The following is a 25,002-nucleotide window of genomic DNA, read 5'->3' as shown; positions in this document are numbered from 1 at the left end:
TTGTATTAAATTATTTTTCAGAAGCCCACTGGTTGGCTTTTAATCCTTTTAGTGTACACTGTGTTGATGTTTTTGTGTGCTGGCAGTTTCTTAATTAAATTGCCACACAACACGCAGTCACATGATTATACCAATTTTATTATCTGTATTGGCCCTACTTGTAATCTCATCAAAAGAGAGAAAGTTATTTTGGCTGGCCCAGCTGTCCAAATCATGCACAGACACCCAGTGCCATGGTCCTGCAGCCCCTTTCCCGAGCATGCTGTGCCCCCCAGTACTGCTGAGCCTGGCCCTGTGCTTGCTTCCTCCTGGAAACTTCCTCCTCTTTCCCACGCCACAGGGTCAGCAGTGACAGTGCACACAGCATGTGGCCAGCACACTCCAAGCACTCACTTGTGAATTACTGAACCTGCTGACCTAAACTACATCATTCTGGAATTTGTAATCACTGCCTAACAACCTTCCAAATTTCTACTGGAATGGAACCAATCTATTTCTTCCTCTATGATATAACAACATCCTCTGCGTTTTTTAAATAGACAGGAGAAGTATTTTCAGCAAATGCCTTCCCTTTTCTGCCTCTACTACCCACACAACAAACATTGTCAAGATCCCTGTGGCTCGCTGCAGAGCTGAACTCCCCAGCTGTTATTCCAGACGCTGCTGGATGCCAATGTCCTTTTTCTCCCTTTGTAATTTTTGAAAAGCCTCATTTATAATTTATGGTCATTTCTATCAACTTTCCCTTTTTCCTCCATGAGTTAATTTTTTAAAAAGTGTCTACTCATGCTTTTGCCTTTCTGGGCACACAGAAATGTGTCTGCAATTCCTGAGTACTAAGCTGAATCTGCACCCCCATCAAACTGGCTGCTCCAAAGCAAAGGGAGGCACATTACTTGTTTGGACGTTGATTTGTTTACACATTAAGGCAACTACTGAGGATCTATTCGGCCAAACAACCACTAGCTCCACTTCCTTATATCTGCTTATTCCTTGTATCATTCCTCCTGGATGGCCAGGATGACTCCAAGTGGGGATCCTGAGCACGAATTTTCTGTCTCAGGAATCACCATTTCAGCTGTGATCTTTAGCTTTACTGCTTCCTATAATGGTTTTGACAGTAGTCAAAATATCTCTTGTCCAACACACTGCAGAGGAAATAACTCTCCTTAGAGGCTGTTGTCAGAGCAGCATGGCAGGAGCAGCTGGCTCACATGGTGCTGCCACCCACAGACCTGTCCCCCAGACCCGGGGCCACCACGGGCACCTGCTCCTCCCTAAACCCATTGGTGGTCCTTCCTCACATCGCCCTCTCACATTCCTTCTGCAGTGGATCTTACATCTACACTAATGCAACCACGCATTTACTTCTCCATTGGTATTATGGGATTTTTCCAGGCAATGTACCTCCCTGAGCAACCTGATTGAGCTGAAGATGTCCCTGCTCTCGGCAGAGGCTGGACTAGACCTTTAAAGGTCCCTTCCAACCCAACCCATTCGAGTGTTCTGTAAACGTGCCAAGGGAAAGGGGATGCAGGGACAGAGTGAGCAGGCTGGGAACTTCTGAAATGTGCTCCACACAGCAAGCTAAATTCTTGCTGCTTACCTGCAGCTCCAGTCTCTCACCTCAGGCCACACTCCTCTTGGGGGTTGATGCTCGAGGTGTGGGTGGACTTCACCGCCGGCACAGCCCCCCATCCCAGCACCAGAAGAGTTAACATCAAGTCTGCTGTGCACACAAGCTGCCCAGCACCAGCCCCACAGCAGCAGCAGCACTGCTGCTCCCGTTCCATCCCCACCGTGCAGAACAAATCCCCGCAGCAGCAGCGGCGGCAGCGCGTCAGTGCCAGTCACTCCTGAGCGCCCGACAGCCCCGAGCGCACGGGGGCGGCTCTGTCACAACACACCACGAGAGCTGTAGACTGCTTCCAAACACCCAGAGCCCCAATCCAAACACGGCTTGGGAGCTTAAATACTGAAGACAGGCAGGAGTGAATACCTGGAACAAAGAGGTGCCTTCCTGTGCAGCAGGATCAGCAAAGAAGGGCACGAGCTGCAGGAGCTTGTCTCGCAGGGACACTAGCCAGGGTGAGCCAGTGCAACCTTTCTTTGCTTTCATTCCTCTTGCTTTAATGTGACAAACTTTATGCCTCTCCTCTACTGCTAACCCTGGGGTCCCATTTTCCCAGTGTGTTTTACTGCTGCTCTGAAGGACCTTTTAACTTCAGCTATTTTTAGACAGCAACAGGCCTCTGTGCAGAGGTAGCTGGGAAGGGAGCTGTGCACAGGGCTTCATCTGCTCTGCTGTTGCTGCTGTTTAGCAATAGATTTTGACATTGGAAGTGCATTAAAAATAATGCTCAGCCATTAATGTTGACAACAGAGCAGTAACATAGAGCCTTGTAAAGTCCCATTCCATCTCCACTAGCTCCCAGAGCCCACAGTGATGCAGCAGCTGCTGCTGCCCCTGTGTGCACAGAGGAAGCATGAGCCTTGTGCCCTAAAACCCTGGCACCCACCTATCTCCCTCATATACAATGCGTGGCCACTTTTTCCTCAACATATTTTAACCAGGGCTGTTACCACAACACAAGATGCCAAGGAATATCTGCAGCTTGTATGTGCACACAAAAAAGAACAGAGCAGCACCTTTGTCATCTCTGCAACACAAATATGCCCTCTTTAGCTTTTTCTCCTCAAGCCAAGGTCCTCCTGTCCAACACCAGCACAATCTGCAGGATGACAGTAATGTTTGATCAGCCATCAAAACCTGTGATCACCACAGCAGAGCACATTCCAGCAGTGGTGGGGAAGGACATGGCAACAAGGGGTAGGATGTCCCCTCCTCCTTCATCCTCTGAAGGATTTACACGTTTACATGTCACTGCCACCAAAGCAAGACAACATGGCAGGTGAGCAGCAACAGTGGCAGAACATACAACAGAGATCATGGCCAGCAAATGTCACATTCCCTTCCATAATCACTGACATCAGCAGAACCTGACACGCAACAGCCCTGTTCAGCCTTTATCTTCAGCTAAAGCACATCCTTTCCACTCCTCCATGTTTGCAGCATCTCACACAGGGAGCTGAGAGTAGAAACATAACATTCAAGCTCCTTGCTTTCTAGCATAGCATTAAATAGAGTATGTGCTCTTGCAGCACATTAATATTTCAGACACAGGACTGCCCTTCTGAGCACACACGTCTTGATCCTTAAGGCACTAATGTGCCAATAGTAAACACTGTTTATTATTCCTTCAGACAAGCCATTGCTTCATGCTGTTTCCAGCCAAGGACAGCCCAACTGGAAGCAGATTAACCCAGCAGCACTCTAGCCCGTGCAGACAAGGAGCATTGATGAGGCTGTCGATATCGCTCGCCCGCTTCGCTCTGGAGACAGAGTGAGAAATTCCACAGTGCTCAGCTCGGAGAGGAGCCAAAGGGCATGCCACTTGATTTGTTCTCCCTGGTTTCTTCTGCATTTGAATTTTAATACACTTTGCCTCTGCCCTCCCCTGCTGCTCCACCACAAGCATTCAAGCAGCATTCCCTCATCCCATAAGGTGAGCCAACACTTGCACAGGGCCCTCCTGGGCTGCTCTTCCTCCAGACCTGGCATCTTCCTCCATTTTAAATGGAAAAACAAAGCACTCTCGGAACACCTGAAGCAATAAAGATTATGGAGAAAATGGAGAAGAGCATTACAGCAGCTTGAGAAGCAAATGTGGTGATGAATGTGCAGCTCAGGGTGAAATCTGAGAGCAACTTTGTATATGATGTAATTTTCCTGCAGGATTTTCAAGGAGAAACATGAAAATAAATAGTAACATCTTCCTCATTGCTGTGAACATTTCTACACAGAGATGAGGACTAAGAAACCTTAGCTTTGTTTTAGCTTTTTAATTTACAGAGCAGCTCACCAAAGTGATTAATACAACCTCTCTCAAAGACAAAGCTGGAAGGAAGTGTTAAATTACAGGTAATCCAGAGGGAGCCCAGCACCAAAGAGGCTTCTGCTCCAGAAGGAGGAAAGATGCAGAGATACAGAAAAGAAAAAACTAATTTCTGCGGCACAGACTTTCAATGGCATTGCAGCAAGCGCAGCACATTGTCGCCCCTTGGACCACAGTGGAACATGAGGTGTGAAATACCCTCAGGTGTGAAATACCCTCCCAGAACTTGCCATCACCTGCAGCACATGGATTCTTCACCCAACAGCCTTGTTCCATTGTGTCCCTCCCAGGGAGGAAAGGGAGCCAGGGTAGCTCAGGGATACTTGGCACAGCACAGCAGCACAGTGAGTGCCACCCAGGGATTGTCTCAGGCATCCGTACTTCGCTGCTTTATTCTAGAAACAGAAATGGGAATGGAGTTTTCTGATACTTCAGGAGACAAATTAAGACAGTAATTTGCTTTAAGAATTAAAATGTGCAAATGCACACTCTTTCAGGCATCCACAGCAGGCAGTAAGATTTGCCTCCTCTCCCGCTCACGGCTGCGCAGAAGCTGCCCAGCATCAGCCCCGGAGCCGCTCGGCACCGCAGCATGCACCGGGCTCGTTAAAGCTTCTCCTCATTTGGGAACGTCACTGAATCAATATCCCCAGACTCAGCTCTGTCCTGGGGTGAACCCTCGACAGGAGGGCCAGACCTGACACTTTCACCAGGATGGAAAGGAGACTCAGAGTGCATCAGACACAGCCAGAAATACAGTTGCATGAAGCACATGTAATAAAGGCACTATTTGCTGTATGTGCTGGAAGCACAAAGTGCTGTAAACACTCTGATCCTTCTGTCATTTTTCCACTACACTTGCCCTTGGAAATAATATCACTTAATACTGCATGACTGATATAAAATAATTTTTTATTCCTGGCAAGGTAGCACAGAAGAAAAGTTATTGGTTGGTGATTTGGAGAAGGAGATGAGACAGTGATTGGAACTGACTATTCCTGTTTGGCAAGATAAAAACGTCCCCCTTTCATAGGCTGCTTCCCTTTATTTTCTTACAGAGAAATGTCTTATTTTGCACACACAGAGAGGCAAGATTCCAGTCGCTGGCACAAGGGCTGCAGAGCTCCCTTGACTGCGCTAGTAAGGCAGTGGATCAATTCCCTTTCTCTCCAGGCTCGCTCAGGAAGAATAAGGGCGCTGCTGAACAAAACAAACCCAGACAGAGCCCTGGCACCCAGCATCCCTGGCTGCACCACCACCAAGGGTCCTCAGCATCCAAGAGTAGCCGGGGTGGCCACCCCCAGGGCTCCTGGAAATGGATTTGCAGAAAATTCAGTCTTCTGAAGTTGATATTTTCCCTATGAAAATAATCTGGTTTTAACTATACAGCACTTTCTAAAAGTAAGAAGAAAAAAATGAAAGGTGTGAAAATTGTGACCTGCTACTTTATAATTAGTAAAACAGTGAATTTTACACTCCTGCTATTAATTAATGGCCTGCAGCAAGGGCTGGCAGTCTCAGGCAGGATGGAATCCCCAGTTTCACCTCCCCAGAAAACCTCAGGGCAGGTTTTCAGCCTCTCACATGCCTGTGGGCTCTGGGGACCAGGGTGCCAGAAGGTTACCACGAGAATGAGCATCACACACAGGAGTGGTGACCAGAACAGATGCCCCAAAGGGACACTGCTCCCTGTCAAGAGCAGCAAAGTGTGGCACAGCCACAGGGCAGAGGCACTCCCAGCCTCTGGGCCGCCAGAGGGGATCCTAACTAGTCTTTACAGCTCACTCACTCCAAGCCTCTGCTCTGGGTTATGCAACCCACCAGCAAGGTTTGGGAATGACATTATTGTGTCAAACATCTACAGCGTCTGCTGGGATTTCACAGCAGATGACAAACGAGCACAACACCTCGCACTAAAATATACAACAGAAAATGGTGTTGTTTTCCACATTTCAAAAACATCTGCTATGAATTAATGATTCAGCTCATACCTACAATGACAGGCGCAGAGGAGACAAGACTGGCTGAGCACCCTGTGGCTCACCAGGCGCTGCAGCAATGCTCCTGCCTCCTGCAGGCAAAATTTGGCATCTGCGGTGCCCAGCATCAAGATCTGGAAGGTGTCCCTAAAACTGCAGCCTTCAACTTCACAGAGTTGCCAGGGATCTCTGCTGCACACAGAGGGCAGCCAGAGGAGCAGTTACAGAAGAGCTCCTAAGAAATTCACCAAAACAGACATGTAAAGTGCCCTACAAGCAAACGTACATTCTTGTTCCCATTGTTAATTAATGCAGCACAGCATCCTCAGATCATGTACATTAAGCTTCCTGCACATTCTCCACTAGCTACACAATTGTCTCCCTCGTATGTCAACTGCAAAACACTCGAGTCAAGCAAACGCTTGGGGTAACTTCATCTTTCAGGCCCCTGTGCACAAACTCTGCATCTGTTGGAACTCTGCAGACACTGGCAGTCTCCATGTAACCAAAGACAGAAGCAAAGCATACTTCCCGTTAGTGCAGAAGTCCCTCATCCCCCAGTTCATCACACAGAATCACAGAACCATTTAGGCTGAAGACCTCCAAGACCACCAAAATCAGACCAAATTATTCCATATTATCCAAATACATGTATTATCTCTATATTACATATTATGAATATACAGAGTTAATACCGTTTATTCTCTATATACAGACTATGTAATATAGATAATGCATACATGCATCACTTCTGGAGTCCCCCAGTACAGGCTGGACCATCTCCCATGTCCCATGTCCCCAGGGAAGGACAGTCCCTCGTGCACAACTACCACACAGTGACCCTGCACCTCTTCAGCATTTGAACCTGAGAATCTCTGTTCTCCCATAGGGTGAACACCAAAAGCCCCTCACCCTGGCAGGATTTACACCCAGGCAGTGGGTTTCCTTCTCTGAAGGATTTTACAGCATCTTATCCCTCCATAATTTCCTCCTTGTTTAATAGGAATGTATTTAAGTTTGTTTTGAAGATAGGCAGTGCTGTTAATTGCTGTTCTAACATGTCTCTAATAATCCATCCTTTCTAATTATTCATTGCTCACTACCTCTTACGTGCTTAAATACATTCACAAATTCTAATCTATTCTCTGCACAATCAGTGATTCCTACTCACCAAACCACAGTGCAGCACATTTAATACAACCTGAGCTTGTTTTGCTGAACTCTTAATTGCTCTCCTTGCTAACTGTGTTTCCTTCAGTCCTGATCAAATTGCAGGCTGACTTGGCAAAAACAGAAGAAAAAGCCAGACAAGCAGCAGACACCGCTGCAGTGACATCACTGACAGAGTAAGATGCCACCAGTAAAAACAGTTCTTCAAATGCTGAGTCTTCCAAGCAGAACTGCAACGGTGGAGTGACAGACCAAGAACGTCCTACCTCGTAATGGGCCACGCGCTGGGACTCGGAGATCAGCTGAGCACTGCACACCTTGCAGTAACTTTCAGTGAACAATTCTTGGTCGATGTCAGAGGATTTCATCTGTGCATGACAGAGAGAAGAGACAAGAAGCGGAATCTGTTACAGAGAGCAGGCAGATGTGTCTGACAAGGTTCCTGTAGAGCCAAGGACAAAGCACACTTGAGCCAGGCAGTTCTTGCCACCATGAGGGAATGAAACCAATGTTATACAGGTGTAAATGTGACACACAGACGGTGTCCCCACATCCCAGACCCTCCCATTTGGAGTCCTCAGGTTTTTGCACCAGCAGCCCATGTCAAGTGCTCATTCCTCACCTCGGGCGCTGCTGGGACGGGAGCGTGACTGCAGCAGGAGCAGTCGGACACGAGGGCCAGGTGTGCCCAAACAACACCATCCTCTGAATGCCACACACACAGCACAGGTTCCACAGCACAGCTTGCCCTAACATCCACGTGTGAGCTACCTGTGAACAGCTGTTCTTCAGCACCTTTCCTATCTAGAAACACCATGCACAGAACCAGCTCTGGCAAAGATTGCTCATGGCTCAAAACACACTTGACCATTTGTTATACAACAATAAAAGAGCTTATAAAAACTTTTATAGAGAAGGCAAACAGCATCACAACCTGGAGGAAGGTGGTTTTAAGCTGAAAGAGCACTCTGTCATATTTCTCAATTTAGATGTGGAAGAGAATTGTTTGGATGATTTACTGGGCAGTGCTGTTCTCCAGCAGCTTTTAAATATTTATGTGTTCCCCAGAACTTTCTACGAGGACACTTGCACCTTTAAAACCAGCTTGCTGAGTGCTCTGATTCACAGGAACACATTGCTCCTCTGTTCATAGCCTCCTCCTTGTGCCACTGCAGGTATAAAGATCTGAACTCACAATCAAGGGGGTGTATCAGAAAGGTTCAGGCTTAAAACAGACTGAATCCAAGCAGAGCCAGAGAGCAACAGAAGCAGCTACATAGAGAGAATATTTAAAACCAATCCCTATGCAAAGTAAGAGGGAAAGAGAGGCTGCTGCCTTCTCATTAATGCCAAGATAAAATCTATTAATTCACAATCATAGCAAACCTGAGCATAATGAAGACTGATAATACAGGTTTTATAGAGTTCATTCCACTGACTGGGAAGTAAAATAAAAATGGAAAGGAATGGGTGACGAGATCCCACTAGCAGACAAAGTCAGGTGCAGAAAGGCTGGTCACTACCAGGCTGTGCAGCGGAGCTGGAGGTGCTTATGCCAAATCCCCAATGTCCTGCCATCCCACAGTTATTGTGGCCCCTGCATATTTTATGAAAACAAGCAGCTGGGCTGACACCAGAGACTGCCAGCCTGAAGAGACCAACCAGCCCTGAGTTCCAGGAAAAGGTTTGCTCAGGTGTCCTGGTTTACCAGACAAAAACACTCATCTCAGAGCTCCTCTGCTGCTGCCTTGCCCCTTCTTTGATTCTGCAAAGACATTTGCTTGTTTTCTCTTGCTATCTGCCTAGTTTTATTCCTCATTTGCTCTGTCCAGAGAGATGTTGCATTGAGAAACTTTCAAAGACACCAAAAGACCCTTTTAGGAATACAAGAAGTTTTGCAAAATTGCATCAAAGGCAAACAAAGTGGGAGGAAGAAATCTCACTTAACTCCAACAGATGGACACAAAGCAAACCAAAGAATCTCATTAAACCTCAATCCAGCAACCAAGCTAGAGACAGGTAACACCACCTTCATTTGCATGCAGCCTGGAATGTTAGCACAAACCCTCACTGCAAAAATCAGAGTAAATCAAAAGCTTCTCAGCATTAGTTCAGCATTCTGTGTTCTGATAACAGAGCCTATTTTTCTCAGATGGAATTGTTTGTCCTCCTTTATAGCAACAGGGGCTGAACAGGCTTATCCAGGAACTGGATCTTGGGTATTTTCTCTAAGCAGTAAGTTCTGGTACAGGTGTGGGATGTGCTCTTCTCGATATCACAGATTCAGCACCAGGAGAACACAGTGGTTCTGCTGATGATGTGACTGCTGTGCACCACGATTCATCAGTAAATATTCGAGTTACCTAATAAAAGCCTCTCTGGAATGGGAGACCCTCACATAACGCATCAGAGCACAGTTACATGTGACAGAAGCTCCTGCTCCCAAATCCTAGTGTATCTTCCCCACCAGCAGAACCTGCCTGGCATCACTTGAGCACCTCAGTGAGGCACACTGCCTCCACCCCACTCTCTGCAGAGGACAGCCTGGCACCGCATGGCTTTGGCCTCCCCAGGCAGCTCCTCAGATCCCAGGGCTGTCTCCAAACGGCCACACTCCCATGGAACCACCGGTGGAAAGATGGGGGACCCTTCTCTCCCAGGGCAGGTCAGGGACCAGCTCTCTTTGCTTGGCTGCACAGATGAGCAGCAGCTCCTGAAAGTTCCCTGTGCCCCCAGGAAGCACATCAAGCCCAAGACTGCCAAAGCCCCTTGTCCAGGCACAGAAATGGAATTGGGTGTTCTCATGCCTGGGATTCTGGCAGATGTTTTCAGTGTTGCTTTTTCCAGGCATTGCTTTTTCGTGGTGATGAAAAGTACAGCAAGACAGAGCAGAGAGGGATGGGGATTAGGAAGAACAAAAGAACAAATAGAAGCAATACCTCCTTCATGCTTTTGCATGAATATATTAGACTAAACTGCTATGAGGATTCAAACATATGTAAGCTTGGCTACTTAAAATCATTATGAAACTCTGGTAACAATAACTGCTCTAGACAAAATTAAATTTTAACAAAAAATAATAGATTCACCTTAGCAAAGAAGATTTCCACACAAGCAATCCACTACCAGCACCCACTTATAAAAATTACCCTTGCAAAGTTGCCACTGAAACCAAGACAGCCTGAGAACAAGTTTAAATTCAAGCACCAGTCATTGACTTGAGAAAATGGACAATTACTTGTCCCACAGAAATGCAACAGAGGAACAAAACTCTCTTCCCCTCCTCAGCAGCCGCCAAAGAATGTCTGGCTAACACGCAGTGAAATGAATGCATGAACGTGCACAAACGGCATGAACATGCAGAGAAATGACTGTCCCTCTCCACCAGGCAGGCTTTAAAGCTGCCACAGTCCCCAGGGTGGCACTGCCTGGTCCTGCACACAGACCTCAGGGAAGGGCCAGGTGTTTCCCTGGGGATCTGCCCAGGATCCCCATCACATGCAAGAACCAAACGTCTGCTTCCTACAAAGGGCGGTGCAGAGATGCCACAGCAAGGCTGGGTGATGGCTTCTCTGCATAGCTGCAAGGGCTCCCCTCTGCAGCATGAGGCAGACTCCAGACATGAAACCCTGAAAAAGAACACAGCTTTGTGCTGTGGGTGCCCGGACTAAAGCCAGCACTTCCTCCTCTCCAGAAAAGCTCCCTTCCCCATTTCTGTCTCGTCTCAGATACACTTTGCATTACCCTTCTGTGGGTTAATCCGAGCAGTGATTTATTAACTTCTTCTGCCTGCAAGTGTGATAAAGGGAGTTCATAAGCAATTAATATTTATGTATTTCTAATCACTTAATACCACTGTGACTCTCTCCCTGCCCACACATGTCTAACTACTCCAGGACTGACCAGCCCTCAGCTGATCTCACCTCACAGCCCATTTGTCAAAATGCAGCACGGAAGGGAGGGGTTTCTCTGCCACCAGCCATCAGCATGTCCTCAGCTGTGAGGGACGACATTCAAGGGCAGCCACAGGTGCTGAGCAGGGTGGGACATGTCCCTGAACACTCTCAGAGATTTTTCTTGTTGAGAATGGAAGAGCTAACATGGGATTCATAACCTTGTCATCGGGACTCAAACTGTCACGCTGACCAGAAGCACTTGGTCTGCACACTGAGGTATAAATATCTGAAACTCCTAGTGTCCTCTTCCTCAGGTGGGGACATGAGGAACCTCTCCCAAAAATGACAATCGCTTTGTGTCCTTCAGTGGGGTTATTATAGCCTCCTGTGCCACGCTCCAGGCCAAGTCCCTTCCCTGCTCCAGATCCATGGCCTGTGCACACGTCAGCTCAGCATCTCCAGGAACGGCTCTCTGTGTCAGGGAGACCTCGTCTGCAGGACCTTGTGCCACGTGGCTGCAATTCTTCTCAGCAGTTTCAGTGACTGTAACAGCTCAATGAAAAATCAATTTCATCAGACTGACGCCAGGTTTTGGCAATGTCCAGAAAGGTTCTAACTAAGCTGCACTAAATTTTAGAGGATAGCAACCCACAGCTGACATCAGAGACACATGCAAAGCCAAATTCCTTCCTAAGGAAATGCTTTGCACCAGGTGACTCTCTCCAGGTGGGGTCACATGCTATATCTGTCCCTGTCACACAGGAAAGTGGTGGAAGTACCCTGGAATTCCTGTACACATTCATTTTTTCTATTGCCCAATCGAGGACAAGGAGTGCCACAGGAAACACAGAGTTCAGCAACTTTGTTTTCTCCAGTCAAGACAAGAAAAAAAAAACCATGTGGTCTCTTATCTGATTTACTCTTGAAGGCCTATAATCACTTTTTCCAAAATTAACAGCCTCTGAAATCTCCACAAATCACACCGGAGCACATTCGTGAGCATGTGCATGAATGCCTAATGCAAACAACAAGCCAAAAATTAAATGTCCTGATTTTCATGTTATGAATTATTTGCGGCTTTTGCTGCTGTCACTCTCTCATGGATTAATATCTCATGTAACACCTCCTGTTTTTGTCTGTTGTTTAATTTGTCTTGCAATAAAAAGAAAAAAAGCCTTTACTAATAATTAATGTGCTTTGAGCAACTCTGTCACTGCACTTACATGGAGGCATCTGAAGAAATGCAAAACTGCCTTTTGAAGTGCCTGATTTCCCAGCACAAGACAATGGCTGAGCCTGTTCCATGAGTGCAATTCTCCTCCTGCTTTTATTGCCTTGAGACAGTCTGGGTGCTGGAGGCCACAGCAGCCAGGAGAAGGGCTGGGATGGGGCAGCCCAAGGCAGTTCTGTGCTGCTGGCTCTCCCTGGCAGCCATAGACAGGACAGGTCAGGACAGCCCATCCCATGGTGATGACAGGACTGTGCAGCCCACCTGAGCTGGTGCAACAGCCCAAATTCACAGCCATGGGATCTGCAGCCTCAGCCTGTACCAGCAGCTGAATTTCCTTTCTGTCCCTCCACAGTCCCAGAGAGGCAGAGCAGGGCAATGTAATGGAGCCCAGATAATCCTAGAGGTGTCCCAGAGGTCATGGGAGTGTGTCCCTACCAACAAAGAACTCCAGAGGATGTGTGTGCTATTTTCAGTTTTTCCCATTCTCCTGCCAAACCAAAGATGTTCCACGTCTCTCCAGCTGTGCTGAACATCTGTCATCTCTACCATGCTTCACCTTCCCTGCAGTTCTTGTTTGGTTTGGGGTTTATCCCAACTCCCTCCATTCCCTAAATCCTCTACAGAGTCAATTTGCTTCACTTCTGCACTGAGCCCTTGATGCATTTGGACACGCTTTATTGGAGCCTTGAAAATCAGAACAAGATTGTGTGTGGCACGAGCTGGGGAGCAGGAGAGATCCTGCACGTGGCTGCTGCATGTGTCAGAACAGAGAGAGGTTGTGGAAAACAACACGGGCGAGTCAGAGCCTCAGTGCAAATGAGGCTCAACCTCAGCACCCCAAATGCCTCACTTCATGTGATTTCCCCCAGTGTAAGCAGGCAAGTTGATAATTTGCTGGGGTTGACTTCTTGATAGAAGTGCCCAAGGGGGCCAGGCTGGAAGGGCCTTGGAGAAACCTGGGCTAGTGGAAGGTGTCCCTGACCACAGAGGGGAATTGGAACAAGGTGATTTTTAAAGGTCTTTTCTAACCCAAACCATTCTGGGATTCTGTGTTTGCCGGCACTAAGAAAGGTACAGTCACACAACAATAGTGCCCTCTCAATGGACAGAGATGGTGCTTTTGGAAAGAGCCTCTCAGCTTTCATGCTACTGTGGGGAGGAAATTGCCAGGGATGGCTCACTGAATTCCCAAGACTCATGAGCTCTGGGCTAGGGGGAAAGCTGCCATATGTTCCCATCTCCTCACCTAATCATCAAGGTACCACTTATATAAACTGAACCAAGCAAGAAAACAGCCTGATGAACACATCAGGAGAAGCAGTGTTCTGTGGCAGAGGGAAGCCCAGAGAGACAGGCAATACCCTCCAGGCAGAAAAACAGCAGGGCCACGTCTCCAGGTGTGCCTCTGCAGCCCCCACCTGCGCCACACCAGGCAGCACAGCACCCGCCTGAGCGGCGGAGCAGAAGCAGGAGACTTGAGCCTATGCATGGCACTAAAATCCAATTGGTGACTTTTTGACCTACTGCCTGTTTGAAGTGGGAACAAAAGGCAAGCAACAGAAATTACAGGCACACAGAAGCAGAGAGCAAAGGACAGATCTGGGCATGCAGTGGAGACAAGCCCTCCATGCCCCAAAGTGCCTCAGGGAACATGAGGGAAGGCCACTGCCAAGTTTAGAGGGAGCCATGCTGCAATTCTGTGAATAGCATCATTCCTTCCCTACAAATGCAAGTATCCTATTAAGCACATGAATTTTTCTAATTATTCACACTACATCATGTAGCAGGGTTTAATTGCAAACATGTGCTGATTTTAATAAAAGTACATTAAAAAAATAGATTGATATATTGTGACTGTTTTAATACAGTTTGTAGGAACTCAAGGGAGAGCTATCAGATTTTGTGCTGCAGGGTATCGACTCTGTGTCCTGCACACTTCAAGGACGAGGCTCTGTCACTGCAGCATGGCCAGGTGGCACAGCTCAACCCTTAGCAGTGGGGACAGCCCAGAAATCTCCTGAAATAAGCATTAAAACATACCTGTGCGGGCTTTGCAGAGACTACACTTGAGACAGAGGGGCTGCTGGAGTCAGAGGCAGAGGGGAGGGATTAGCCTGCATTAGGATGGCTAGCAAAAATGGGACCTTGACCCGGGTCCCACCTTCCTGCCAGAACGGACTCCCCTTGACGCGGCCCAGGCCTCCCCAGCCTGGGAGGACGCCTGGTCAGGCACAGCCGGGTCTGGAACCCAGCCGGGTCTGGAACCCCGGCACCTGCTGCCGCTCGCCTCCACATCCCAGGCTCTCCCCTCTCTTCCTCCCAGCACCGGGCCGTGTTTCTGGCGGCTCTCGGTGCCCCCAGCCGCCAGCAGGGCTGTGCAGCCCCAGGGCCCTGGCTCCCAGGACCCTGCCGGGCATCGCGGCCGGCCCGGGGCGCAGCGTGGCGCCTGGCGGGCTCGCCCGGAGCCAGGGCTACCTTACCATGTGATGCTCACGGCTGCCATGGAAACAGTGGTTTCTCACAAAAAGACACATAAATAGTCTCGGCACTCCCTGAGCGTGGGCACAGCCAGGCTGGGGCTTCCCGGTAGCCGGGTCACTGCTGCCCGGCCAGGCCCTGCACACACCAGGGCCCCGCACAGTCCTGCAGTCCCTGCCAGAAACACACCTGCATTTTCGGATGAGCAGGACCTACTTCTTCCAGTGGCTCCCTAATAACATACAAAATGGCAGGAAGCGAGGCAAGCCGAATCCCATGCCAGCAGCCCGTTGCCTCTGGTGCTTTGCATAATCAGGGCTTGTCAGTCCCCATCAGCTTCAGCTCAGAAACCCAAGAGGAAAAGCCATGTAAGGTGGCAACAGACTTAGAAGAAGCCTCCAGAGAACAAATCTGTCCATCACTGATGGGGGATTATTTTAATTCTGGATCCCTGATAAAAGCCTGAATGTTTGCGTGGCTGGCTAAGCTAAAGCACCACTTCCCAAAACCATGATCAGGCCCAGCAGCACCAACCCCAGACCAATTTACTGTCGCTGCTGACAGCACTAAATGCTCCCTGCCCAGCAGATGTTAACCAAGTTAGAGACAGCAGAAGCAGAGATGCTCCAGGTTATCCCTGAGTTTTCAGCCGCAGTGGAGCAGGTGGGCTGAGCTCCTCTCCACTCCCTAGGATGGCTCCTCTCCCACCCTGTGTCGCCAGCCAGAGATGACTCACCGACTGCCACCCGGTGAGGATTTACAGGAGCTCGGGTGCCACCAAGGCAGCTGAGCAACTCCAGCCAGGAACCCTCCCTGCCTGCGATGACTGATGGACTCTGCTCCCTTCAGCCACAGCTCCCTGCTACAGCAGAGCTTCTTGTCATCAAAGAAATTATTTTGAAACAAGATACCAGGAATGCAAATGTTTCCAGAGTCCCCCAGCTAGCACAGAGCAGCTAAACCTCTGGCCTCATTAAACTGCACATCCAAACTCCACATCCTCTAAAGGGTATCGGCAGATTTCATTAAACTCCTTCTTATTATCATGTAATCTGTCAATTAGCTTTGTGACCACCAGCAAACAAGGAGCTTTATCTTAAGTAAAACATAAAACATTTATACATCCTTCCTACAGCACTTTATCTTTGCCCATCTTTGATTTAAAAAAAGAAGAAACAAACCCCTCCTTTTGTCTGCATTTGTTTTCTTCTAAGAAGCAGGAGCATCTCCCACTCTCAGCCACACTAAGCAGAAGCATGCTGGACTTTTTTTATGTCAGACCTGTCTTCCTTAGGCTTGGGAGCAATCTCAGCAAGCCACTTGGATAACTCATGTTTCATTTTCTCCTCTGGAAAAAACCATTCTGTCCTTTACCAATAGATTAGCAATGAGAAATGGTTCATCAATGCCCACTGCAGTGCTCCAGCCAAAGGGTCTCCAGAAATGCAAATTGCTCTATTTTTGTGAGAAATTAAACTGCCACTGCAGAAGGGCTGGAGCTGGGCACACGCTGGTGTAGGCACTGGCTGCTCCTTTCAAAGACGAGCTCTGACTCATAGGTTTGGAAAGGTCTCCCTTTCCTGCATAGTCTGGGGACTCCAATTCTACAGGCATCCCCTGTGGTACTCAGAAGCAACAGAAAGGCATTAAAACACGTTAATGTGTTCCATATACCATCAGTTTTCCAAGTGGAGTTTGTAGGTTATCCTGCATCCGCGGCTGTCAGCCTTACAGTCTGGCTAGGAGGGAAAAGGGCTCAAAAATGCTCCTTATATGTTCTGCAAAGCCAAAAACATCCCAGCTGCTTTGTAATGTCCTGTCTAACCCACTGTCAGAGCAGAACACTATGAACTGGCTCCTCACATCCCTGTGTCTTCAGTACCCTGTTCCCAGATGTGGGGATCTGCTGGGACCGCCAGCCTGTGCCTCTGAGAGCAGGCAAGGGGAGCAGCACAGCACCTCCTCAAAAGGCACCACAAGCTGGAAGTACAGTAAAGGCTTCAGATAATTAAACAGAGAAAATAACGGGTCCCCACACTCTGTGTGACTCCTGCCCCTGCCAGACTACCATGAACTACAGCTGCATGCTTGAAAATTAGACGGATTAATTATTACTACAATTAGTAGTATTGTGAATCATCTCTGGTGGCAGGAAATAATATTGTCATAAACTTGTCTAATTGCTCAGTATTTCCAAATGAGCAGTTGAATCTACAGTTATCATCTTGATGCTTTCACCAGTGACACTGTAGGATGGAAAACACAGAATTGATTAATTAGTCCTCATTTTAAGTCAAAGTAAACTCTGGCTTCCCTCCGCCACGTGCTGTCACTGAAGCCAAGACTGAAGCTCGGAGGTGGCAAGCACAGACATGGAAGGCACCCCTGTGTCCTGAGATCCAGGGTTAGAGCTGAGAGAGGAAACTGCCAGCCTGAGCACCCTGCTCACACAGCGAGGCCACAACAGCTTCTGCCTCTAATACAATCAGCTCACATGTGCTTATAGTATATCAAATAATAGAGGGGCTTGCACAGCATTCTGCACAACAGCAGGTTTAACCAACTCATTTATGGTGTCAAATGCTGGGGGTGTTCAATTCCATCCCGTTCCTGGGGGGGTCTGACAAGCCACTCGAGGTGCTGCAGATCCAGCACTCCAAGCTTTTCCCATTTTCTCACTGAATTTTGAAACCAGAGCATGTCTCACCTTCACAGCTCACTGCTGGGTGTCATGTCTCTGGCTGCATCCTTCAAGACAGCTTTAAATACCAATATCTCACTTCACCACCAGGTACACCCACTGTTTTTAAGTAGCTGGATCAAATTTAGGAGGAGTTTTGAGTTCATAGTGTAGTTCCCCATGTCTCCTCGTGGTTCATGTCACTTTCTGAGACCTCTGGGTGCAGCTCCACCACACCCAGCTCACGGGCAGTGGGGACCTTGCTCAGGTGTCCTTTATGACACACACAAATAACATGTATGTGATATATAAGTAGATCAAAGCAGCAGGCAAGTGACACCTCTAGGGCCTCAAGTGCTGAGGATGATAAACTGGAGATGTTTATTTATACTCTCCCACCTTCAGGATTTGTTTCACCAACAAAGATGCATTGGCAAAAAGCAGGTCTAAGCTTAACTATACCTTCTACACAATTTCCCCTTAAACAAGGCAAAGTAAATATACTTCTGCTTCAGAATTAAGAGCAGCAATATTCCTCTCCCCTATTGCTTTCTAAATGAAGCTCCTGAAAACCCTTTTTGAAGCTTCCCAAATTCATTTCCAGACCTGCACCCTGCTGTGCTCAGGAAAAACGGATTAAACAAGCCTTTTGAAGAGCAGCTGCCCATAAGCTGCTCTGAGGACAGCTCAGCTTTTTCTGTGTCTCCTGGAAGCAGGACAGACACCAAAACTCCCAGGGCCAAACCTGCATGTGCAGGCAAAATGATGCCCTTGGGTGAGTGCTGCACCCGAGGCCCGAGTCCCAGGTAGCCAGAGCTGGCAAAGTCACCGGGGGCCCTGACAGCACAACAAAGGCCTAAAACCTGTCAAGCACTGCACAACAGGCAAGTTTTGATATTGCAAATATTCCTCTCCAGCCACTTCTAGTTAATGAAACAGAGCAAACCATCAAGAAAAATGGGAACATTACAGTAAAAACAACAACAAATTAAACTCTAATGCAATTAGAGAGTAATTAGGGATCTATCCTCTGGGAGCATTTTGGAACTTTGGGTCTTTCTCAAAATCTGATCCCTCTGCAACTTTATTCCTTTCTAGTTAATAAGGAAGAAGTGAGTGGCATGGCTCCCCCTGGTTCCCTGCAAAAAGCCATCTTCTGCTCTGCAGGAGCAGGAGGTGCTGGCAGGTAAAGCATTCACACCTCCGGGCTGAGGAAAATGCAGGAGTCAGCAGAACAGGGTGCAAAGGGAGAACAGAAACCACTGCCTGTGTCTCCTGCAAGGTGACCAGAAACACAAAGACCCAAACACTCTGGTGTACGAGCCAGGCTGAGCAGGCACAAGCTGACAGCAGAGCACAGCCACTCCAGAAAACCCTTTGTTTTCCTGCACACAGCTCTGATACATATTTTTCTGGGCTGTAGATTGCATTTAACACCTCTTGACTTTTTAAGTGTACTCACAAATGTACTCCTCTATACACCTTAACTAAACCTCTCAAGTTTGCTGCAGGATAGAGCAGGGCAGCCTTTGGCACAGGGAGCCCTCAGCACCCAGAGGTGCCCCAAAGCTGCACACTGCCTGGCCTGCCTCCCTGACACCCCGGAGAGCAGGGGATGTGGAGTGTGGTACCAACAAGGCATGCAGGAAATCACAGGAGAACTGAAACAAAGAGGCAAGGATGCACTGTCCCATTCAGCCGTATCTCCACCCAGGCTCATCTACACGGTGCCCGAGGGTTACAGCAAAGCCTGGTGCTGTTATACCTTCCTCTGGGGCATGCAGACACAGTGAATAATCTCTTCAGAGGGTGAGGTGGTAGGGTATGAAGAAAAGCTTTCCCTCCAGTCCCTGAGGCTGCTGCTATTCCTGCATTTCACAGCTCCAGTACTTCTCAGCAAGGAGTGTTTTTCATGCTTTGAAAGGAGTAATAAAGCTAGGTCCTGCCATATGTCCTGCTACCTGCCCAGCAGATGTCAGGTAGATAACCCCCTCTGTGTTCAGCAGAGGAAGGTATCTGTGCAAGGAAGGGGGGTGGGAACCTTGACCTTCAATTGTTTCTGTACCTAAATCTGCCCTTGGGACACCCAGAGCCCTATTCTGGCCTAGAAATTGGCCCAGTTCTGATCTCTCAAACCAGTTCTGGATCTCAAGTCACACCTCTTTCCTTGGGAGCTTAACCCAGATAAAGGGAGAACCCCAGATCCCAAAGTGCCCGGGGCAGCAGCGCAAGGACCAGCCTGGACCAGCCCCAGGACCCCACAGCCATTTCCAAGACAGTTTGAAGAGCCCACCTCATAGTGAAAGAACACCTTGCAATGGAAAAGGGTATGATTAGAGACTCACAGTCTCAAAAATATGCCAACATTTGGTCAAAAGTTGCTTCTTGCAAAGGAATAATTCTCAGCGAACGCCCACTATTGTTGTCTGCTCTTAACCACTGGCACAAGGGCTGTCTGCTGGGGGGCTTGGGGATCTTTCCTCCCTCCCTGCAGGGAGGCATTACAAATCCACCACCAGATATCAGCATTCCCAGATAAATCCCCAGCAAAGGGGGAGAGGTGGTGCAGGAGCCATAAATACCCAGAGGGAGGAATCCAGCTGCTCGCTGTGAGCAAGGTGCTCAGTCAGCAAGGACCAACTGGCTGCAAATTCCTCTGCAAACTGGAAGCAGAGAATAAAACAAATCCAGGCAAATATCAGCAAAACAACTCCTTACACTGACACTTTTCAAGTGGAGCAGTCAGCAATGCTGCCAATAGCTGGGAAGGCCTCTTAGGGTGCAGCACACCTGGAAAACTGAAAGGCAGCAGCACCGCACCTCCTGTGTGCTGTCCAGGGCAGGAGAAGGCAGAAAAGACCAAGGAGTTAGGCTGGACGCAGAAGAAAAGTTAAGACTGAGCAACTCAGAGGCAAGGGAAATTACTTCTGAAACACCCCAGCCAGCCAGGCACATGCAGAACCATGGTGCAATGTATGGACAAGGATCAATTATTTGGAGAGACTCAGAAGTGATAAGGAATGGTTGGTTAGATAAAATCAATTGTGAGGACTGGAAATCAATCACCTTAAATTTTGAAACTGTCCCACCACAGAATGTAGCCTGACAGCAGGATCCTCCCAAGGAACAGAGATGCAGGAGGTGCTGGTACAGGGACACTTGCATCAGGAGGTTTATAACCTACAGGTCTACACTATTCTGAGAGTAATAAAAGATTCCCAACCTCCTGCTTCTGATAAAATCAGGGGGAAAGACCCATTTGTACTCTAGAAAGCTCCTGTGCTGCCTCTCCTTCCTGTCCTTTCCTACAGTAGATGAGTCACTGTCTAGAACCTTTAGCAAAACACCTCTTATTGTTTATCAGGTCCCTGCTACTCCCTGCCCCACAGCACAGTGCAGTAAGTGTCAGGCAATGCTCCAGGTCACTATCCCCTTCCTGTGGAATGACGAGGAACCCAAAGCTGAAGCTCCTCTGCCCAGCATCCGCGCTTCTGAGCTGCTTCTGCCCAAGAGCATCCCCCTGCGCATCTCTTCCCTTCTGGGGCCAGCGGCTGTGCTTTGCAGAGGGACTGCACGTGCTCCCACAAGAGCAAACAGCACAGCCTCACGCAGAAAATGCAAAGTGATGGTTTTTAACTCAACGCTCTGCAAATATTCTTCTACACCAAATACCACACACTCAGGCCGCTTCAGCATCACGGGAGGTTAAAAGGAGTGTGTGGCTGTACCAAGGACAGTCACCCGAGCACGATTAGCGTCAGGAACTAGGGGAGCACTGCCCAAGTCCGGTGTCACTAACTTGAGGTATACGAACCGCTAGCAATCCTGGCAGCTCAGGGGTCAGTTGCCAGAGACCCTTCCCACAGCCCGAACCAGGTGTAATTTCGCTCGCGCCGTGTCAGGGACAGCTCTGGCTGGGCTCCGAGCTCCGGACGCCCCCAGTGCAACACGTGGGGCCAGGCAGCCCCACGGCGCGCACGGCCCGATCCCCTCCGCCGGCCGAGCGGCCGCTGCAGCGCCCAGCGCTGTCCCCAGGGACGGCGGCCCCAGCGGCCTCCCTGCAACCGCGCTTCTGCTCTCCAAGCCCTGCTGGCTTAGGAAGTTCTCCGAACTTCCCAAGCAACGCAGAGAACAGGCTTGTTTTCCTGCACCTACAGACATCCACGCTCGTACTGCAACAGCACCGGGTGCTCCCGATCCCCGCCGGGCCATGGGGCCGCCGGTGCAGCGCTCATCCCGGCAGAGCACCCCGAGCTGCACCACGCACCAGCCCCGGGGTCCTGCCCCGGAGTCCTGCACCCAGAGGCCCGGCTGCTGCCGCCCGCCGCCTCACAGGTGGATGCAGCATTCCCTAAAAACTCCGCCGGGAAAACACCCCGGGGCTTGGCGCGGGTCTGGACCGCTCGCAGGGCGTCCGCCGGTCACCGCCGACCACCGCCGTGGGTGCGGGGCGGCACGGGGGCAGAGCCGCCCGCTCCCTGACGGGTCGAACCCGCATCCCGGCTCCATCCGCAACAGCGCGGGCATCGCCAGAACCGCCCCGGCAGTCAGTCCCAGCGGGTACCGGACCGCCTCCCAGCGCCCGCACCGGCACCGCTATTAACAGAGTCCAGTTCTTCCGCAAACTTTCCTGCAACTCCCATCAACAGATCCCCGCAGCCACCCCCGCGCGAGCCGGCGGGTCGGTGCCCGGTACCTTCGGGTCCGGCCGGTGCCTCCGGGGGCGATGGCCAGCGACTCCAGGGCCGATGCCTCGGGCGCGGCGGGGCCGCTCCAGCCGGGGCCGGCGCCGCTGCCCCGGGGTCCGGGGCCGCCGCAGCCGCAGCTCCAGCTGCCGCCGCTCCGCCGAGCCCAGGCCGAGTGCGGCGGGGGGCGGCGGGCGGGGCCGGGCCGGGGCCGCGGCTCCTCCCCGGCAGCGCCATTGGCTCCGCCGCGCTCCGCAGGGCCGCCCGGCCCCGGCCCCGGCCCCGGCCCCGCGGCTCGGGGCGCGGCGGAGCCGTCCGCGCTGGCCGCCAGCCGGGGGATGGGTCTGGCACAGGCAGAGAGCGACAGAAGCGAGGAAACGTCTTTGAACGGAAAGAAGGGAGATTTGAATCAGAGGTGTGAAGCGATTCCTCCCTATGAGGATGGGGAGGCCCTTGGCACAGGTTGCCCAGAGAACCTGTGGCTGGCCCTGGATCCCTGGAGGTGTTAAAGCATAGCCTAGCTGGGACTTAGAACAATCTGCTCTAGCGGAAGGTGTCCCTGCCCATGTCATGGGTTTGGAACTGGATGATCTCTGCTGTCCCTTCCAACTCGAGTTGTTCTGTGAGTCGGTAGTTTTCCCCACTGTGAAAATAGAAGGATGTGCTTGTCTGATTTGCAGGGCCTGTAAAGGGTATCACAGTCACAAGGGAGAGCATACTTCCAGACTCTTACTTCTGCAGATGACACATTCATTTTAATACCTTAGATTTATGGAGCGAGCATACCTGGCACTGCAGGCGCCCACCACACACTGCACGCAGGGACAGTGGGAGGCAAGCTCCTGCACGGGCAGGAACGGCTTCCTCAACGCAGCAGCTGGAGGAGAGCAAATGCCAACGGGAACGGGATGGGTTGTTTCCAGTCAAAGGTTGGTCACAGCCCCAGGGGAGGCAGCAGGCACTGAGCAAGTGCCCCAGGCCAGGGTCAGAGCAGAGGAACAAGGCACAGACCAGAGCAAGGCAATAAACAGGGCCAGGAGAAATCGACGGATCGCAGACACCTGCAAACTATATGATGGGGAAACTATCCCTAATACAGCATGAGACACACATGCCTGGGAGTCTGTGATGCAAAGTTAGGCTCAAACCAAGCTCTCTCCCACTCTAAAATCCAGTAATGCCTGAATCTGGAAAGAAGATGGATTTCCCTTATCTTTGTGCATGCTATCCCCAGGCAAAGCCACTTCAGGATGCAGACTGACAGTCCTAGAAGCCCGGGCTGTAGGTGAGCACAGCCCATGCACTATTCCTCTGCCTACGCACACCTGCAGTGGCAATGCCATCTTGCTGCCCTCCTTTCTGCCTACAGCGGAGAGGAGGGTGAGGACTAGTTGGTATCAGGGAGGCTTTCTGTCCCAGCTCTGCTGAATTGGCCGGTGCCTCATTTGGCAGCACATGAGGTAAGAAGAGGGGATGTGATGGAGCAGAGAGACATTGTACCCAAAAGCCCATCCTTCCAGGTGTAAGGCTGTGCAAACAGCCAGGACAAAGGCAGTTAATCTGGCTCTGCTCCACCTCCTTCAGTCCCCATAATATTCCTCAGCAGGGATGAGGTTGTTTGGTCTCCACAGGGGAGGGGAGATGGCTTAAAGGCTTTGCAGCTCAAGGCAGTTGGTGGTCACACCTAGAGGAGCTGTGGCATACTTGCGTTGCATGTCAAGATATGGAAGGGCTCCTTTGTGCCTTCACTTCCAAAGCTAGGTGAAACTAAGCTTGCATCATTCCCCTCCTGAACATTTGGCTAATCTGGGCAGTTACATGCCTCTCCCTTTTCTCACCCAACTGCTCTGCTGTCCAGGTGTCAGCTTTGCCAGGGTCTGACAAAAATGCTGCACCTTCAGCAATCTGTGTTTCTGGGAAGCAGATGTGGCACACATCAGAGCCATAGTAGAATAGGCCTGGGGCCTGTGAGAGCTCTGCAGTCACCCACAGCCCAGCCAGAGCTGAGGGGCACTAACGGGGTGTTGTCAGGACCCCCAAGAGCTGAGTCTGTGTAGTTTAATTTGTTTCTAATTAATATACTTTGCAGACAGTCTCAAGGATTCTGTGTGTGCAATGCAGCAGGCTGAGCCATCCCACTGTCCTTTTGCTACCAGATACCTGGGGCCTCACCTCAGTGGTGAAATAGACTTTAAATCACCCTCTATTACACAAACATTAGAAAGAAAAGACTTCACCAGCAGATTTTCCATTTCCAGCTTAATCTGCTTGACAGCAGTTTTGCAAACTGTCTGAGCTTCATGATCCTGCTTGGCTCTTTGGCTGTAAAAAAATAAGTGTTAAGGAGCATTTAAGCCATGCAACTAAACCTCCAAAATTGATACAAACTCTTTAGCGATGCCACCTGAAGTCTCAGATATTTCAGTGCTAAAAAGGGCACATCAGACAATATTTGCAATGATGCAGCTACCATTCAGGGAAGAGCTGGTTCTTAAATACTTTCCTCACATTTTGGGGGGGGGAATTGTGTAATTCCCAGGAGCATCCCATGCTCACTAGCAAAAAATGGCAGCATAGGCACAAGAAATGTGGGAAATAATGTTGAAAACTCAGCTTTTGCTCAATCCCAGAGCCCTGCAGGGCTCAGGAATATATTTCCTGGCCCTGAGCTGGGCTAACTTTGGAACACAAAACACATCAAAACAAGGAGCTGTAAAGCAGCAGCTGTGATTGATTAATCACAGTAGTGAAGCTGAAGGGTTTGATCATTTCCATAAGCTCTTTAAAATCTTGTTCTTCAAAGAAGGAGAGGTTACTACAGACATGGAACAAAGCAGATCACAAACTGGAGCTGATTCCTTCCTGGAAAGGCTCTGGACCTGCTGTGTGCCCAGCTCCTGTGTACATTCACAGCTCAGTGCCTGCAC

At 49.8% G+C, this 25,002-nt stretch overlaps 1 protein-coding gene across 2 annotated transcripts in view; it reads right to left on the bottom strand.

Moving 5' to 3' along the window:
- The window catches only part of ZMAT4 (zinc finger matrin-type 4), a 51,628-nt gene that overhangs the window by 24,302 nt on the left and 2,324 nt on the right, over positions 1-25,002 (bottom strand). The window contains exons 1-2 of one of the 2 annotated variants that reach the window (XM_021535894.4): positions 22,087-22,254; positions 7,372-7,473 (exon numbers count right to left, since the gene is read on the bottom strand). In XM_021535894.4, the coding sequence (XP_021391569.1) occupies positions 7,372-7,473 (102 nt within the window). In that variant the 5' untranslated portion in view covers positions 22,087-22,254. Of the gene's footprint in view, positions 1-7,371; positions 7,474-22,086; positions 22,255-25,002 lie in introns of those variants that run through there. The other variant, XM_085559120.1, reaches the window with a different exon arrangement.

Source organism: Lonchura striata, chromosome 22 (genome assembly GCF_050655825.1).
Source record: "Lonchura striata isolate lonStrDom1 chromosome 22, ASM5065582v1, whole genome shotgun sequence".
NCBI lineage: Eukaryota > Metazoa > Chordata > Aves > Passeriformes > Estrildidae > Lonchura > Lonchura striata.
The sequence above is the reverse complement of the archived record's forward strand: the minus strand, read 5'-3'. Positions and strand labels throughout refer to the sequence as shown.